Here is a 20,013-nt window from a genome sequence, read left to right as displayed (position 1 = left end):
AATAAGAGAAAGAGAGCAATAAAGCAACATATGATCAAATGGAATTAATTGGTGAATGTGAATAAAGAGTATAGGCATGCTCCTTGTAACTTTCTGTAAGATGGAAATTATATCAAAATTTAAAATTACAAAAATATGTAAACAGAAATACTATTTTCTGGACAGATTCAAATGAACATGGGTCATCCTTGCAGGCTATCTGAAGAACCACGATTACTTAGCAAAAGATCATTTCACTTAGAAATGCATTTCTTGACTGTTCAAAACTAACTGCCACTTTGAGAAAAGCACAAATCGCACACCTTCTTTTAATATTATGTCAAATTGTGGCATAAATATTTTGATTATAAGTAAATCATTGATACCGTGGAATATGCTGTTTAGTACTGAACACATCCCGACACCCCAGTGTCAACGCCGACATGACTCTCGGCATCCGCTGCAGCCCGCTCTGCTCCGGCTCTCCTGCGGCACTCTCTGCTGAGAACCACTGTCTTCCCAGGCTCGGAGCAGGAGGGCTGCTCCAAAATACTGGGACCTTTATCCAGCACAGAGTAAGAAGTACTGATGTAGGTTTCCTAGAATGAATGGGCATGCAGATGGATGAGAAGTGGGTAAAAAGACGTCCCCGGGGCAATTTTTAAAAAATTTAAAAATCCTAATTATGTAACAAGTACTTGCTCAATGGATTTATAGAAGAGATAACCTGATAGACTTTTGCTTCAACTTTGCTTCGTTTTGTTAAAATAAGTCTTCTGAAAATAGGAACAAATAAGACTTTTAGAAACAAGTATAAAGCTCTATCTCTTTTAGAGGCTGAAGAATAATTCCCTCTGTTTAAAAATTTGCTTACCTGGAAACCTGTGGCAGTGTTTTCCTCACTTTGATTCTCTGGTCTTTCAGAGCAGTTATTGTTGAGACTAAAGTCTCGGCAGGTCTGAGTACAGTTCGGGGGACCCCGTCAGTGCAGGGGATCCTGCGATGCATTGTTAGTGCTGCTGCGTTAGCACTGGCAAGTGATGCCAAATTCTCATATCCTTTTTTCCCCACAGAATTAAAAAGGCTGTTTAGCAAAGATAAGCCAGTTTGTTATTTTCAAGTTGACTCTCTAGTTCCCAGAGTTTTGGTGAACTCTGAAGTAGATATAAAGCGCCAGCTGTCGATAAAAGGAAACTTTGGAACAGGCGAGGACGCCAGAAAACCTTCAGTGCAGTTTTAACTCTGCCCTGAGCCATCTTAGGAATTGTAAGCGAATTACTTCAGCTCTGTGGGACTCAGCTTCCTAAAGTGTAAAATAATTTCTAAGGTCCCTTTCAGCTTCAGACGTTTTGTGATTCTAACTCAAAACAGTCATGGGCTTCCACTATGTAGGCACGAAGCAGAAATGTCACAGCCACAATGTATTTATCTACACTCGGTCCCACTAGAGGAACGCCAAAGATGCCTTTAAGACTCATATCTTTGATAAGTTACATTTGTGCTGTTAACAGACACTTTTACAGCTCAATTCCTAGCCTTCTCAAACACATCCATAAAATTGGTTGTATTGCTTTACATTTATAAAACCCCACTGCGTTTTTCAAGCAAATGGGTGTTTTTGCAAAGAAATAGTGTAGCGTAGGCCTAACTGCCTGTTAAAAAGCAGTTATTATTTGTCAATACAAATGGCCACTTGGATAGTGCAAAGAAAATGCCCCTGGTAGGTCTGGCAGCCTCTGGTTGAGTGCTTATGGGTGTCTGTTTTTGACACTCATCAGCATTTTCTTTCATTATAGTTTTAGGATTAAATTTCTGGAAATTCAAGAAAGAAAATCCAGAGGGTAGCACTCACTTTTTTGCCACCATGGAGACCACACTCATTTCATTAAGTATTTTTGATGTTTGTCAAACCTCCAAAGTATAGTTATGTTCATCTAGGCATTATTATTCTTGTTCACTTTTTACTTTTATTTATACAGAAATACTCACATTTATTTGGAGATTTTTGATGAAACATTCCTGACTGGTTTTAATGGATTGTAGCTGTCATTCACTTGTATATTCCTAGAAAAACATCACCTTTTCTCTTGTATCACTGCGCATGTTTATAGAATTACACAAAGCCCACATGAAGGCTTACCATATAAACACATTTATCTATGTAAGAAAATGAAGCCCTGGCTGGTGTAGTTCAGTGGATTGAGTGCAGGCTGTGAACTAAAAGTGTCGTAGGTTTGATTCCCAGTCAGGGCACATACCTGGGTTGCAGGCCATGACCCCCAGCAACGGCACATTGATGTTTCTCTCTCTCTTTCTCCCTCCCTTCCCTCTCTAAAAATAAATAAATAAAATCTTTAAAAAAAGAAAATGAACTGTTTATCTGTACATGAAACAAACTCATCTACAAAGGGATATCATTATATAGGGGAAGATGATCCATTCCAACATGCATTTATTCATTCTACCAATATTTGTAGATGACCTAAGTGGAACCTGGCATTTAATAAAGTATGATAAACAAAAATCATGACCAATGTACTAGATGGATCCACCATGAAGATGACAGCTTCAGGGAAATAATATAGATAGATAGATGGTAAATAGGGATATAGTATTACTTTTATGAACAAATGGTACAGGTTACTTTGAGAGGACCAGCCATCCCTGGGGAAAGGAGATTCAAGCTGGGCTAGAGAATGAGCAGGCATTAGCTGAGCGAACGGGTAGAAAGGATTCTAGGACAGGTCTGCAGCCTGTGCAAAGGCCCTGAAGTTGAAATGCACAGGGGAATGCACAGAGTCTTCTGTGAACTGAACTTGGATGCCAAAGGGAAGAGTAGCTGAGGTGAGGCTGGAGATGTAGAAACATGTTGCATTGACCTAGATTAGTTTGTAAATACATAAATTTAAACACTTTATCACTGAACACCTCCTCTTGTCGGGAATCGAAGCCTCGACGGCAGCTGCTTTCATTGGCGATGGCTTCTGTAGCAGTTCCTTGAGCAACAGCAGTTTCTTCCTGGTCCCTGCAGCCCAGAGAGGCAGTGGCTCCCAGGGTCCTCATCAGTTAGCAGGAGCCACAAACATTGCTGGTCCATCTTTTTTCAAAGAGCTCTGGGACCCTTAGTAACAAAATTTTGCCTGACTTCAGAACCACAAATAGACAGCTGTCAGATGTCCTACCTGTGCCCTCTAGTGGCAGCTGGAGTAGGACCCAGCTCTTTGGAGAAGGGTAATTAAACATTTCTCCACGTTCGCAAGTAAGCAAGTGTAGAGACAAACCAGGGGAGGAAAGATGACCCTGTCCACCTGTCCTCTCCCAGTTCTCCAGGATAGCTTCTGTCCACAGTGTTCACAGCAGGGCAAATTACTCATACTGTGGTAAATCATTTTAAAGCCCATTACAGGCCAAGGGGATCTCAGGGCTCTGACCACACACGTTTTCACCCAACCTCTCCCTCCTGACTGACTTTTCTGACAGCATCTTTGAGTCTGTTTGTTTCATCTCCTTCATGACCTATCTCCTCCTGTAGCATAATCATTGGGTGAACATCCCTCTTTGATTTAGTGAAACTGTTCACTGAATTCCCTTGGTAACAAAAAGAGAGAAGTCTTTTTCCTTTTGGGGCTCCAGGAACACCACTCAGTTTTCTATCTGATGAACCTAAAGCTACAGCACCTAAATCCCGAAGACATCGTTTTGCTTGTATATGAGATCTTTCTGCTGATACATCCTTTTTCCTTGACAACTGGCTCTTGGATGTGAGATACCACATACCATGCTTTAAGAAGTGAGGAATAGGGTAGGGGTGTATTCTGACCAAAACGAAATCTAGCCCTGACTAGTGGACGGAGGTGCATCTGGTTCCACAGCTGGCAGTCACTGGGTAAGAGATCTGTGGATGACAGAATGCTTACCCAGTGCTGGGAATCCTGCAGGAAGAAACAGAAGGTCCAGGAGAGGTGCCAGTCTTCCTATGGGAGGGGCAGTAGGAAGAACAGGTGGCTTAAGAGATTTGAAGGGAATGGTTTTCTCACGGCTGCTGTGGGAAGTCTTTGAAGTCCCCTTGGCACATTCGTTGTGTCTTCTCTGAGCTGTGCTGAAGAGCCACGCGGGGCCTGGTGCTCTAGGCTGGATGTGCTTTTATCACATCCTACTCTGGCCAGGGCATGGCCCGAAATATTGGGGTCCAGCCTCAGCAGCCTTTGGTGAAGGGGTGAGGGGCTCATTCACCGTGCTAGACTGTGTCTGTTCTTGGAATATGGGAGATTCCTAGTCCACACACTTTGACAGGAGTGGGGAAGATCTGTGCTTTCAGGATGTGTGCCCTCTTTCGTATTTCTGGTTGAGTGGCTTGCTGTCCCCTCTGCACCTGGGAAGTTCTGTGCAGTGTCCACTTGATGACAGAGAGAGACCCTAGGAAAATTTTTGAACAAATTTCAGGATCTAAATGGCACAGGGATGCTATTCCCCTGCAAACTCCTCTCTATCACTTCATTTATATAATTTCTTCCTTTGTTGTCTATTGAAAGATTTCCAGATCCACCTCTGGATAACCAGAGGATATCAAGTATATTGTCTCTAAAAATTTCAAAGTTGTAGTTTCCTCAGGAATTTGAGCCCCTGCTGTATTGGATATACTACTATCACTACTCAGTATGTGCTTATACACTTTTGCTGTGAGTGAGAACATATGTTCATACAGGTTGCTGAAAACAGTGTTGGATGGTGAGTCAGTCATTCTTCATTTGGTCCATTCTAGAAAGGTATGCACTTTGTTTGACTTATAGAAGCTATAAACTTCCATTAGCATCTATATAACAAGCTTTATTATAGACAATTACTGATGCTTACCTCTAATTGAAAAAGAAAGACCCTGGACCTAATCCAGCTATTCCTTCATATATCACATTTCTCTTTCCCTTAAAAAGCATCTAAATTTACTGATATTCATATCTCTGCATCAGTAATTAAAATTTATGCTCAAGTGGCTTTTTCTCAGCCAATATATAGTGTTTCACATTATTTTAAATGTTTTGTTTATTATTCTAACTCCATACCCAAGGGCCATCATATGAGATAATTATACATTTTAAGTGGAAATAATATAAAATACTAACAAAAGAAACAACATTTATAATGCAAACTTGGGTAATCTGTAATTACATTTTGAGAGAATAGATTAAGTGGGACTATGTGGAATGGTAATTCTTAATTTCTCATCAATGTTAATGTGTCTGTATATCAAAATTTATGTGTATATTTATGTGTTTATACAATGAGCATGAGGGAGGGGACAATATTTTCATAGACTGAAAAGTTCTGTTTCTTAGTAGCAGAAATAATAGTTGTGGCTCTTCACAAGGCGTATTTTTCCCCCTGTGGTTAAAAAACCATGCACATTTTTATAAGCGTCCCTACAAGAAAAGGAGTTGAGGGGAAGCTAATTATTATGGTGCTAGAAACGTGTGTGAAGCTCAGATACCCAAGACTTGGAACCAGTCTCCAGTATAGTACTGTAGGCGACAGTGGGCACCCTGTGTTAGAAGTGAGCCGTCCTTCATGGGATCATGAGAACTCATGGGGTAAACACCTAAAATTCTTAAAATTCTTCGCTGTCAGATGATTCTTCAAACTGGTAGAAACATACCATCTTTCTGGTCCTTGAGGATGGCATACAATGTCTACGCTGGTCAGAATGTCTTCTAAAGTTATGTTAGAGATAAGTTATCACCTACATTTGCCAATACTAAATCACAACATAATCAGTACGGTCTCCTACCACCACCTACTGCAAAAGATGGCCACAGCGTTGTTTCAGTGATACTAATTTCCACCTCTGTTTGTTTGGACCATTTGAGCAGATATGTCACCAGTCAGAAGACAGGAATAGAACAGCAACATGCAGTCTGAAAGCCTTGTTTTCTTTTTTTTTTTCTCCCAGGATTTCATAATCTAGCTAAGCACAATAGCTTTCATGTGTTGAACTCATACTATTTTCCATACTTTATATGTAAAACTTTCAACTTCATGAAAATTCAATGAGTGAAGTAGCATCTCTACTCTGTAACTGGAGAAAGCATGGCTGTAAGTGGTTATTAGTGATAGAGTAGCCGATTTTGGATTTAGCCCTATGGTCTGTAGAGCAAAGCCCATTCTCTTCATTTCTATGCAGTACAGCCTGCTAGCCCCAACTGGGTTAAGGGAGAGGCATGGAGTTTCTTTTCTGTTTTCCCATTCCCATGCAGCACTGCAGTTCCTGGTGCACTGCTTTGTAGCAGATGGAAGTGATATATTTTTGATGTATTAAAACACTAACCCATTTCCTCTGGCTTATCATAGATAACACAAGCACTCCAGATACTGCCAGTGAAGTGCAGCCTCTAAACTTGTAAGAGAAATCTCCGAGGGCCACATGTCCTCCCCTCCAAATGTTGATTGTGATTAAAGAATCAATGATTCTACACCAGTGAAATAGATCTACTAAGACCATAAACTATACCGATGATTTATTGAGTGCTCACTCTATGCCAGGGGCCCCCTCCCCCAAGCTACAAATTGGAGATGACTGTACTTGCACAACAATAAAAAAATAAAAAAAAACAATTAAAGATTAAAAAAAATCCCTAAAGAGTTTATAGTCTTCTTGGGGAAACCTTATGAAAAGAAGCCTAACATATTTAGATATATCTGTGTGCTTTTCTCTACACTAATTAAAAAAGGGGCTAGGGAAAGCAAGGGCATATGTAGCCCACCTTGTAAGGTTTCACAATGCCTGAAACAGAGGAAGTCCTAAAATTGCAGTGAGAGAAATATGGAGCAGAACCAAGTAAATGAAGAGGTGACTGGATATAACACCCAGTGTAAGCTTATGGCTAATAAAGACATTTTTAGGCATAAACAACTCATATAGTTGATTGCCTATGAACTCTTTCTAAGAGAATCACATAAATATGTACACCCATTAAAATGAAAATACGACTCAAGAGAGGAGAGGGGTGAGGTGTGTGAAGCAACAATAAGCAGAAAAATCAATGGACTCAGGCTGAAAAATAACTGTAGGTAACCTAGCTGTGAAACAATGTAACGATTAAGCATCTACCAAAAAGGTATGCAAGAAGTAGAAACATGATGCATTCATATTACAGAATACTATATTCCCACTTAGTAAAGATGTTATTGATTGAAAACACATAAAATGCAATTCATTAAGTATGACACTTTTTATGTAAAATATTTATATATGAAAAAATACTGAAAATATTTAGGAATAAAGAATGGACAGGTTTTACCTTAGGAGAGAGAGAGGTGGGTTTACAAGGGAGCAGAGGCTGATGACAACGATGGGCTTTTAATTTTTCCTTCGTATCCTATACTGTTTTGATAAGTATGTATGAATGTTGAACTGTATGATTAAAATGATTTTCAAAAATAAAGGCTGCCCCCTGTGGAGTAAGTAAGAAGTATTTCTTTTACTTACCAGCAGTGATATTTGACAAGCTGTTTTTGAGCTTTCATATTGGCATATGTAAGCTGAAGATAAAAATATTGACCTTAACGTTTTTAAGTTTGTATGTGTATGTGTGTGTATGTGAGCAGCAGGGAGAGAGAGAGAGAGAGAAAGCATGAGCACGCTGTGTGATTTAACATAAAATCAGAGCTATATGTAAAATGCTAATTACAATGTCTGGCATGTAGTGTGCCCTTAACCAGGAGCCGTTAATAGTATGCAACATATATTCAACATGGTGAATCATAAAACTGCCAAAATGATGTTGTAATCATAGAGCAAGACCATTTTGTTGATTAGTTATTCACTGATGAAAAATATTACTTAAGCGTCAGGTTGTTTAAAATTTTTGTTTGGCTTCAAGTATTCATACAGTTGATGAAATAAATACATGATTTTCAAAGCAATTTGAGATTATTTATATTGAACAGTAATAGATCAACAGTAAAATGTGCAGGTTGGCAGAAATTAGAAGGCATCTTATTGCTCTTTTATAGAAAGAGGTACACAAACATCTGGAGATACCTCTGGTTGGAGATCATATATGTAAAAGAATGTAGTTTTTGTATAAAATCTCATAAGGCCAGGAACATCATAGAGGCTGCAATAAAGTTGGCGAGTGGTAAATATCTGAAGGTGCCGTCTTTCAACACTATTTTAAAAGCTAAGGTATTGATGTTAGGATTTTAAACCTATATCAAAAAGATACTAGAGATAACAATGTGAAAGTATGGCCCTAAGACATATAAAGGAGTTTGATCAAACTGTGGCAACTCTTTACATGCTAACACTTCCAACAGTCAATATCCAATATAGGTCGTCTTTTTCTCCCTCATCTTTTACAGAGATTCTACCCCAGACACACAAGCTCCCTTCATTTTTGACCCTGTTTTTGTTTATGGTTAAAAGAAAGGACTATTTTCTTTATACCCACTTAGCAACATTTTCAAAATAAACACATAATTTAAAATGTATATACCTCATCATGTTAACAATCTTTATTATTCTCCATGTTTCTAAAAACAGTGAGACAAATGCCACATATAATTTATGGAAATGGTATCATTGAATCAGAAGCCAGCTCCTTTCAAATGGGTATTGGCCAATTTTGACATGGAAAATTATAGTCAGTTAGGAAGTACAGTAAATTCGGTGTTTTCATTGTTATAAAAATGATTGGTTGTAGAAAAAGGTTCACAGTGCTTTGCCCTTTTGGAATTGCATTAATCTGAAGTTTCCTGGTTTTTCTTTGTGCTCCTCTTCATGCCATACCCTCGCCACTCCCGTTACCACTCAGATGTGCTGATATCAAAGGATCTTTAGGTGACTTTGAGAAAGAAACTCTTTCAATGTTTATCAATGGTAGAGGATGTTCTGGGCACAGGTTTTCTTTTATAATGGCAATGTTTATTCAGTAAGGCTCAAAATTCATTTCTATTTTGTGTATTTTATTTATTTATGTGTTTCAAAGATGAAAGTCCGTAAGATGTAAAGCAGTATGGTAGAATGAGAAAGGCGATGATTTCTGATAGCATCTGGATGTATCAAGCTAGTTCTTCTTTCCCATCTTGCATTATCTCTTTACCACTATCCCAAGTAGCTTTAATAAGGTGGATTTTAAAAGTCAAGGGGCTTGTTTCTAGGTGCATTTACTATTAGACTTTTCCTTGGAATTTAAATCTTGCCCATGCCTACCTTTCTTCCTCCTGTCCTCCCTTGCTTTTTCTTCAATAATCCTCTTGTTTCTACCTGGCCTGGCTCCCCTTCTGCCTGTCCTCAAAGCACTGATGTTTCTTACATATTGCCACCAGCCTTCTTTTCTATCACTGTGCTGTATCTACATAGTACTATCCACTCATACTACAAAATCAACATCACCACCTCCTCATTTTTCCAGGCCTTTGGATCCATCTAACAAATGCTATTTTAAATAGCCTCATCAGTGTTGAAGGGTGTGGTTCAATGGGTTGGGTGTCATCCTGTGAGAGAAAGGTGACCAGTTTGATTCGTGGTCAGGGCACATGCCTGGGTTGTGGGCCAGGTCCCCAGTTGGGGGTGTGCACTAGGTAACTGATCAATGTTTCTCTCACACATTGATATTTCTCTTCTTCTTTTTCTCCCTTCTTTCCTCTCTCTGAAAAATAAATAAAAATTAATTCTTAAAAAGTAAGAGCAAATAAATAAACAAATAGATTCATCAGAACAACTTGCAGGCACTTCAATGTCCAATGTCCCTATGTGATTTAATTTTATTTTCCAGCTAATTTGTTACTCCTGTATCCCTTACAGTGTAAGCAAACTCATTAACTTTTTCATGTTCCTGCTTAGCCAATAAATCATTGAGTTGAGTTAACCCTACCTCTGAAATATCTCATATATCTATTTATTCTTTCTTTTTTTCTCTGTCACTGCCTTGGTTAAGGATCATTGACTTTATCAAATCAAGTATTGCAATTAATTATTTAACTAGTCATTTTTTCTTCAAGGTCTCTCCCTACCAATGCACCCTTTCAAGTCTAATTTGATTCTTCTAGAGCCAGGATGACCTACTTAAAAACAAAACAGAACAAAGTTTAGTGGTTCCCCATTACCGACAAGACTAAGTTGAACTGACTTTGTGGGATATTTACAATTTGACCATAGCATGCTTTGTTCAAGTTCTATCAACTTCTTGCAAGTTGTCTGTTTCCTTTCCACGTCAATGCTCCCCAAGGCTCAGAAGTAACGAACTATTTCCCAGTCTTACACTTGGCATGTCCTTGTCAGCTCTGTTCTTTTGCACAGTTTGCTCCTTATGCTTAGAACTCCTCTTGTCTAATCTGCTCAACCTCTAAACCTCTTTTATCTCCCAGATCTGAGGATCATCTCTTCTGCTACATCTTCTCTATATTTAACTTCGACTATGCTTGCACAAGGTATTGGTCACATCACACTGTTCTTTGCTTAATTGAGTCACCCATTAGACTGTGAACATCTTGAGGGCAAAGACCGTGTCTCATTTATCTTTGTATTTCTATTATTTAATTCAGTATTAGCAAATTCTCACTATGTAGTTATTGAGTTAATAAAACAACATAGATTGGGGTTGTTTATACTGAAAGATCTGGCAATTTTCCTAAGGACCCTCCTTGGTTTTTCATGATTCATGATCGATATTCTCTTTTAGAAGTTGCTCTGCTCCTCTCCTCATCTAAGTGAAAGGGAAGGGAACAGAGAATAAGAACATTCAAGATAGTCCTGGCTGGGTGGCTCAGTTTGTTGGAGTGTCATCACATGCACCAAAAAGGTTGCGGGTTTGATCCCCAGTCGGGGCATGTACGGGAGGCAACTGATTGATGTTTCTCTCTTACATGGATGTTTCTCTCTCTCTCCCCATTCTTCTCTCTCTAAAATCAGTAAACATATCCACAGGTAAAAATTAAGAAAGAAAAGAATATTCAAGACAGTGTTGATGATTGACAATTACAGCTGAAATCTGCTTGGATTCTGCACCCAAACTGAGATGTTCCAGGCAGGGTGTCCAGCCTGTGGCCTGTGGGCTGCATGGGTCCTGGCATGGCTATGAATGAGGCCCCCCAAAAGTTGTAAATTTACTTAAAACATTAAAAGATTTTTTGTGATTATGTGTTGCGATGCATTTAATGGGTGGCCCAAGATGACTCTTCTACCAGTGTGGCCCAGAGATGCCAAAAGTTTGGACACCCCCCTGTTCCAGAGTGTTTTCTTGACTGTCAGCACTACTGGAGGAAGCCTTTCATGTCATCCCACTGAAGGCAAATCAATCCATTGCATCTTAGGTAGTTAAACAGTTCAATGGCTGAACTTACGCTCACCATCTGTTAGGTTTTACTCTCTACTCATCCCACCAAATATATGGATGTTTCTGTCTGTTTGTCTCTCTCCTCTCCCCCTCTCTCTAAAAGCAATGAAAAAATGTCCTCAGGTGAGAATTAAAACAAGAATGTATGCTTTCTTTTTAATTATTTACTTTAGGTTTGGGTTATGTAAGGGAAAAAATTTTTTTGAAAAATACTTTTGCTCTCAAATCCTATTATAAGTAATACATAAAACATTACCCAATGGGATTCAGAGGATGATGGTACAATAGTTAGTAATACTGATGTTGAACACTCAACATAGGTCAGGTACTGTCTTAGTGCCTTAAGTGGAGTATCCTGTTTAATTTTCACAGCAGCTCTGGGGAGGGACGGCATTATTCTCCTATTTTCCAGAAGAGCAGCATAAACAAGCTGAGCAACCTGCCAGTGTCATACAGCTGTGAAAGATCACAGCCTGGACTGGGATCCAGGCAGTCTGACTCTGGAGCTCACGTTCATAATTATTACAGCTGTGGAGGGCATAATTTAACACTAAATTTCTGTTCTGCCTGAAAATCAGATGTTTATCTGCCTGCCATAGTCTTATAATCCTTTTAGATATATTGGATCTTTTTCCTTGAAATCGTATCTCCTACTTCCACATTTTTCCCCCTCTCTCCACCCTCTCCCTCCCCATGCCACTGGGAAACTGCACTTTAATTCCCTTTTGCCTCCTTCTTTGGGACAATTTCATTACTGCTTCATGAGCCAGCGCACCGTGGATGTGTCTCATTACAGCCCCTCTCCTCGATCAAGCGCGTTGGTGCTGAGACGCAAGTATCCAGCTGGTGCCGGGTGTGTGCTGCAGTTGTTCTTTCTGCCACCCAAAGAATGGGGAGCTGTGTAATTCCAGATGAAAATGAGAGAATAAGTTATGCATTTATTTTCTAATTTTCTTTTAGAATAGGGCATAAATATGGAGGCTGCATTAAGGACAATGCTTATTTAATGAGGCAAGTAAAGGTTTGGGTGTTTGACCAAATCAATTAGATTCCAAGGAAACAAAGCAAAACAAAAGCACACACACATGATAAACACCAAATTCAAAAGATCTGCACTACTCTTTTCATCAGTGTTCACTTTTAATTTTATATTATGGATACTCTGTTATAGAAAAATGATATATTTTGAAATGCACTTCTCTTAGTAAATTTGTAGAAAACTTCAGTTGTTTCTATCAGTCTTGTGATTATAATGATTATTACATATTGACTAGGGAACTATGAAGGGTTATGGTTTTGATATTAAAATATTGTCCTACAGCAGACTGGCTTTATCATCATACAGAGAGAATCAGTGGAAAGCTTTATGTTTTTCTCTTTAAGAAAATATTGTGTTTCTATGCATTGTCCCCTTCTCCAAAGAGCATTTCCCTCTCAATATTATCCTTTTAGGACTTAATATTTAGTTCCTGTTAAAAAAATGGATGTAGATAAAGCAAACATTTTACTATTCTTAGTCTCCTGCTCCTTGAGTGTGATCCATTTTTTGAATGATATTTTGGCGTGAAGAGCATCTATAAACAGAAAAGCATTCAGGTGCTGGGGAAAAGAGGAGAGGAGAATTCAAGAGTTGAGCAGAAGCGAAGTGGAAGTATCTAGAGCTAAAAGAGTTGGCAGCAAAGACAATCTGTCGATTCTCAATATTTGCCACAAGATCAATCATGGCTCATCTGATAACCACCTCTGATTCCACACAAGGGAATTTGTCCCTTTTGGTTAGGTGACATTTTTAAGAATCCTGAAAGTGACTGTGCATGAAGCACGTCTATGCTTCCCTTAGATGTGACTCCACCCCCACTGTAATCTGTCCACTGTTTCTGCGCCTCATCTTGTCCCTAGTATCTGTTTTGCTGTTGGTCATGTTTGTCTTTCCTTCACTAACTTCTGTGCGCCATGGCCTCTGGATCTTTCTACGAGGGCATTGCTATTGCCGTTGCATCATAGCATCTGTAACTGGACCCAGGCTGGGAGCCCAAAATAGTTGACAGCTTTTTGTATTAGCCTCCTACTCTTTTAGTTTTGGTTTTTCAGGGTGCAGTCATGAGACATAAACCCATGATAAACCTCATTTTCTTTCAGCAGCAATGCATTTATATGGGGCTGAACTTTCAGGATTTCTTGAGCTCAGCATTAATGGAAGAGAGCAGCTTTGGCTGGTATTTTTCCCCCAGGTGGGACTTACCACTCACATTGCCTCAGTTTGAACTGGGGAGAGAAGAGACTGCTTGCTAGCTGGTAGCTGGTAGTAAAGAGCTCAATGACCCTAAAGGATTTCTGAATAGGCAAGATTACAAGATCTAAGTGACTTTGTTTTAGCTTAGGTTGCCAAGGTCCCCTGCATGTGGGAACCATCCCATGCAGGTTCTGAGTACCTGGCTGTATTCCAGCACAAAACTACTTTCAGGCCAGACCTCCATGTATATCATTTGGTTGCCTTCTTTCTCTAATTGTCTTCACATGTCAGCTAGGGATTCATAAGAATAGCCAAATTTAATTGATCCACTCCCATGTGCCAGCCACTGTTTTAAAGGTTTTACATGTCTTAGGTCACTCAGTCCTCACAATGACCCTATGAGGTAGGCATCAGTGTTACCCTCACTTGGCCAAAGGCATGCCACTTGGCAGTGGCAGGCTAAGTGCAGATATCAAGGAGACTGGCTCTGAAGGTCATGCTCTCTCTCCCTAGGGGTGAGGATAGTGTCCTCTTAGCACAAGTGACTGCGTGAAAGTCTAGTCTCAGGCCAGAGTTGTATGCTAAAGGAGGCCCGTAGGATACAGACTTAATTCTTACTGAGCCTGAATTCAAAACGTTCTCCAGGAATGACCTCTCATTTTGAGACCAGTTTGGAAGGAGACTAGAGAGTCCAGTGAGGCTGCTGAGTGATAGTGAGGCTCAGGTCTGAGGCAGGATTCAGAATTGGTTCTGAAGGTGCCTGGCAATAGAGGCTTATTGTGAAACTTAGCTTCTTAATGGTCAGCTGTGGGGAACTCCCTTCAATAGCCTTATAGGAGAACAGCCCATCCACATCTTAAAGACTTTATTTGTTCTGACTCTGTCCCCTCCTGTCCTTGAGACCTCCATGTGAGGATCACAAGTCACTGCTTTAACTTTAGGCCAATGAGGCCATTGTGGACATGCATTTATTTCCTCACATAGGGGCTGCTATAAAGACAATGCTTACGGAATTGCGCAAGTACAGATGTGGCTGTTTGATGAATCAGTTAGATTCAGAGTTTTTCCAAAACCCTGGGCTAGCTGGGGATCTTGTTCTTTCTAAAGAGGCAATAATGGGGTCCCAGGAGAATAATTGCTGATGTGACCCTCCCAGCCTAACCTGAATCTCTATTATTGACCACATGTTTTTTTTGTTTATTTATTTTTGCTTCTCTACTTTGGCAATGATGTAGAAGGCATTGTGTAGTAGATGTCTTCACTTATGTCCCTCTTCCTAGACCACACGTTCAAACCCTTAAGACGAAAATTCTGTCTTATGTAATTTGGTCCTTACTTGTAATAGGTGATCATAAGCATGCTATTTTGTTTTGACCAGTTAAAGTGTGCTAGAGATTCTTTGCACGAGTATTAGCTTTCTAGCGTGATCGTGCGTGGACTGATGAACCTCTGTGGGATGTTGGTTGATGCATTTCAGAGAGCCAAACAGTTCAAAGCTTACAGTAATTTTGAACTAGAAAAATAACATCATGAATTATAAAGTTTTATTTTAAAGGTGTTTAGATTTTGGTGCTGAGAAATAATTACTTTAGCTGGATTTGTGTTTGAATTCACTTCGCTTCATTCATGTTAGATGGCCTTTCACTCCTCAAAGTCAATGTTTCTACAGTCTTTCAGTCATGTTTAGTGGGGCTTTTTAATCCACCTACACCTCCTCTCTCCCATCATTATGTAAAAATAGAAGTGGTATTTTGTTGCATACTAATAAATACTGTCCAGATGCTAAAGGTACTTTAAGAAGTGTCATCATCTAACTGAGTCTCTTTGAAACGGCTTTGATCTGTGTGGGGAATGTTCCCAGATACAGAGATGTAAATGCCATTTTCTGCTCTGTTTTCAGGTCACATGTGCCAATTTAACAAATGGTGGAAAGTCAGAACTTCTAAGACCAGGAAGCAGCAAGTCCACACTAAAGCACATATGGACAGAAAGCAGCAAAGACTTGTCTATCAGCCGACTCCTGTCACAGACTTTTCGTGGCAAAGAAAATGACACAGATTTAGACCTGCGATATGACACCCCAGAACCTTATTCTGAGCAAGATCTCTGGGACTGGCTGAGGAACTCCACAGACCTTCAAGAGCCTCGGCCCAGGGCCAAGCGAAGGCCCATCGTTAAGACGGGCAAGTTTAAGAAAATGTTTGGATGGGGTGATTTTCATTCCAACATCAAAACAGTGAAGCTAAACCTATTGATAACTGGGAAAATTGTAGATCATGGCAATGGGACGTTCAGTGTTTATTTCAGACATAATTCCACTGGTCAAGGGAATGTATCCGTGAGCTTGGTGCCCCCGACGAAAATAGTGGAATTCGACTTGGCACAACAAACCGTGATTGATGCCAAAGATTCCAAGTCCTTTAACTGTCGCATTGAGTATGAAAAGGTTGACAAGGCTACCAAGAACACACTCTGCAATTACGACCCTTCAAAAACCTGTTACCAGGAGCAGACCCAAAGTCATGTGTCCTGGCTCTGCTCCAAGCCCTTCAAGGTGATCTGTATTTACATTTCTTTTTATAGTACAGATTATAAACTAGTACAGAAAGTGTGCCCCGACTACAACTACCACAGCGACACACCTTACTTCCCCTCCGGATGAGGATGAACGTGAGCTCGAGACTGAAGCCTGAGGAATTATAGGTCACATGACAGGGCCGTTACCTCAAAGAAGAAGGTCACAGCTGTTGCCTGGAATGTGTCTACACTGCTGCTCTTGTCAACTGGATGCAAACACGCTAGTGGAAAACAATCTGACGTAACTCTGCCCAGTCAACTCCATCTCTCGGTATCATTGTAAATCACCACAGATTTTAAAGCCACACTCGAAGACATGCTTTCATACATAGATGTACACAGACACACACTTACACACATTTCAGCTTGCATCTGTCATGATTCCTGTCGAGAGGGCTTTCATTGTCTGACTCATAATGGTTCAGGATAAAAATATCATCAAGCAAAAAGGATTAACTAGACAGTGAATGGTTTCTAACCCTTGCTGTTGTGGAAATCTCTTTTAAAGTCTTGAGTACATGCTAATCAATAGTCCCCACTCATGCATTCCTACTGCTTGGAGTAGCTGTGCTGGTCAATACTACCGTAGGAGTATATGCTTGTTCACATGGAAACAATATGTCTTTAGAGTTCAGTATCCTTTATTTTATGAACAACAACAAAGTGTAGTAACTTTTTTTCCAGCATACAGTAGGCACATTCAAGGTGATACGAGATGGCTCTTTTTTTCTATGGAGGGAGCCTGTTCTCAGTAAAGATGAGCAAACATTTGGAATTTACATGTGGGCAGACACTGGATTACAGCACTCATCATCCACCTTTGGACTTCGGCAAAGTGGAGACCAGCGAGAGCTGCTTAAAATGAGTTCTGATCATTATGTAAGAAGGGAAATGCCTGACAGACACCATGTAAGTTAGAAGTGTCTGTCTTATCTTTACTACACATATTGTAACAAATTCAATATCCTAGTCTTCATTTGTATGAATGGTTTGTATTGTACATAGTTTAACCAAGTGTTATTTGAGCTGCTTATTAATATTAACTTGTATTTGTCTCTCTGCCTGTTATTGGTTAAAAAAGAAAAAAAGGATATGAGGAATCCATTTTATCAATGTAGCTGTGAATTCCATTAAAAAAGAAACTTAATGTACAAAGCATTTATTCAGCTCAAGTATTGTTGAAAGCTATACATATACAACATTACAGTCTGTCTGTATTTAGATATTTTATTTCTGGACAAAATGAAATGTACATAAAAATAAAATGCTTAAAGTTGAGTTTCAATATGTACTTGTGTAAGATGATGATTTAAATGGTTCTGATAAGAAGAATGTGTTGGAAATACATTCACGATTTTGCATCTCATCTCTCTAAATTTGTACAGGACTATCCAAATTCCGATTGGTTGCCTGGTCAAAACAACTTAGGAGTTTCAATCTCGGTTCTGGAACACAGCTGCGGCATGCAGCATTGCACACAGTCGTGGCTTACTGTCAGGCCAGTTACTCAAGAACACCAGAAATCAGTGACAATAAGAAGATAATCAAGGTCTCCTAAATTAATTGTAACTAGTTGGATTTTTTCTTGTATAGAGTCTTTCTTTACCAGGGAAATTGAGAGAAAGGTGATTTTCTTTTCTTTAAAAAAACCCAAAGATGTCTGGAGATTATGGCTGACCTTCTACTGTAATAACTCAACTGAGAAAATTACAATAGCAGTGGAAGACTTCAGTGCTCAATTTACCTGCACCAAGTGAGGTAGACTTCTCTACAGAGCACTGTTTATGGACATTAACCCTTCTTTGAAAAAGTAATTACTGTACACAATCCCAGCAAAATAAACAGAAGAAGAAATATGTAAGGTATCTCATTTTTAAATGCACAAATTAGAGATTAGGATCTGAAGAGCTTCAAAGGTCAACTAAAGAAGCCAAAAAAGAACACAAACACATTCTCATCGTCCCTTCATGCTGCATAGGGATAAATATGATTTCCTGTAGAAAATGAGAGTAGGTACTACAGGGAACTCCAAACCACAGAGTTTTTAAAGTGAGAACTCTGATTTAACTAACGAGAGCCTTTAACAACAAATCAAAGACACGTCATCCTGTTAAATGTCCATCTCTCAAAATCCCCAATGTAACTAGACAACTATTTATATCAATGTATTAATTAACTTACCGTGGGATTTAGAAGCAAAGTTCTCTGGCATGACGGGCAGTGAGAGCTTCATGAATTTCATCTCTGGGGCATACTGTCCACAGATAAATCTTGTTATTCTGGGGTTTATTTATTGGAGTGATAACATGTAGTTCTCTCTTAGTAGAAAGAGGAAAAGCTGAGAGGAAAAAATAATTTTGGGGGGATCATTTGATCCGTGGACCATGATTTTCATTATGTGGCCAAATTTGTCTGTTTATTATCCAAAATTCAAGATGAGATGAGAATATGCTTTAAGCTCCACTTGTCTGCACTGCTCTCCAACCTCCTTGTGAAGGTTATTTTAAATTTTTACAAACATTCAGAACATAGATAACTAGCTAACATTCAATGAACTGAACTATTTTTCTGTAGTTTTTTCTTTAGAAGAAAAATAAGAAGAAAACATAGCAAACTTCCAATAAGGTTTTCAATTTTTAGAAGTCCAAACTTTCAGGACTTTTTTTTCTGGGTCTGTACACACTTATCCTGAACTCCTATGTATCAACACCTCCATCTGTAATACAGGAAAGCCACGATGATAGAGAACTTTGATACAAAAGGCAATTTATTTGTATCCAGTATATTCTTCCTGGTTTAGACAGGAGATGGGTTAAGGAAGATGATGAATAGGAAGGTTCAAAGGTCTAGATTGAAAGCTTCACTAGGACAACTTGTTGCTTCAAGAAACTGGTTAAGTTTTCAGTATGCTAGAAAATTATTTGTTACTTGGCCAAAGTAAACTTTAAACTGCACTAAAGCAATCACCTTCTCTAGAATCTCAAATATGATTTCACACCTTAGCTAAGGTACAGAAAAAAAACTTCAAGGTGGAAAGAGAAGACATCTGATGACATCTGATGTGAACATGGGTTTGTCATTGCCTATGATTTGTTTCAGAAACATTTTAGTAAGATTGGAAATATGAATAAATGATTATTGCAGCTTTTTGCCTCACGGAAGAAAAATGATACAAGTTATCGGTTCACCTATGATAAAAACAATGAATTGTCATCTTATAGCTATAATGGGCGTTTTTGGGTCCACTGCACTTGTGGGAACTTCTCTGCATGAGTAAAAAAGATACAAACTGTTAATAGTTCAGCACTGAGGTTCTGAAAGTTACTACTCTGCAAGTGATTGAGATACTTGTTATATTTAAAATGCGGGCTGGGAATCTTCAGGTTCCTACATTTTAGCAATAAACTGTAAGCCATATTTTTGCACAGAATAGATTAAAAAATCATGAGAAGCCTGAGAAAGTGTTTGTCTTTTCCCTTTTCTCCATTGCTTTACATGTAAGAAGAGCATAACCCACAGAAATAGCTCTTTGGAAAAGTGTTTGCGTCTCCACCACCAACTCTGAGTGCCAAGTTTTAGCCTGAAGCAAATTCCAATGGCTGTATTTAGGAAACTTTGAAAGACTTGACTGATGTACCAGTTTTGGGCATTTATTAATATTTATTCAATTATCTATTTTATATTTATCTTGTTAATTTTATATAAATAAAATGCAAATCATTTGATGCATTCAAAAATTAAAAATTAAAAAACATTTTATTTGCATAAAAATAATTACTCTTTACCTAGTTTGTAAGTAACAAATATTGAGAACCTTAATAGCCAGAGCTGAATCCTGAAAAACTGCTAGGTCAAGCTTTTCTTAGGAGTCCTGTGCATATTGAATGATTTCAG

The 20,013-nt window shown here is 39.0% G+C and overlaps 1 protein-coding gene across 2 annotated transcripts in view; it reads left to right on the top strand.

Annotated features, from left to right (window-relative positions):
• The window catches only part of NXPH1 (neurexophilin 1), a 287,216-nt gene extending 267,640 nt beyond the window's left edge, over positions 1-19,576 (top strand). For both annotated transcript variants that reach the window (XM_028525701.2, XM_028525702.2), the window contains one exon: positions 15,443-19,576. In XM_028525701.2, coding sequence (XP_028381502.1) covers positions 15,443-16,204 — 762 coding nt within the window. In that variant the 3' untranslated portion in view covers positions 16,205-19,576. The remainder of the gene's footprint in view (positions 1-15,442) is intronic.
• Positions 19,577-20,013: the final 437 nt, after the last annotated feature.

The sequence above is a fragment of the Phyllostomus discolor genome, chromosome 10, assembly GCF_004126475.2.
Source record: "Phyllostomus discolor isolate MPI-MPIP mPhyDis1 chromosome 10, mPhyDis1.pri.v3, whole genome shotgun sequence".
NCBI lineage: Eukaryota > Metazoa > Chordata > Mammalia > Chiroptera > Phyllostomidae > Phyllostomus > Phyllostomus discolor.
The sequence above is the reverse complement of the archived record's forward strand: the minus strand, read 5'-3'. Positions and strand labels throughout refer to the sequence as shown.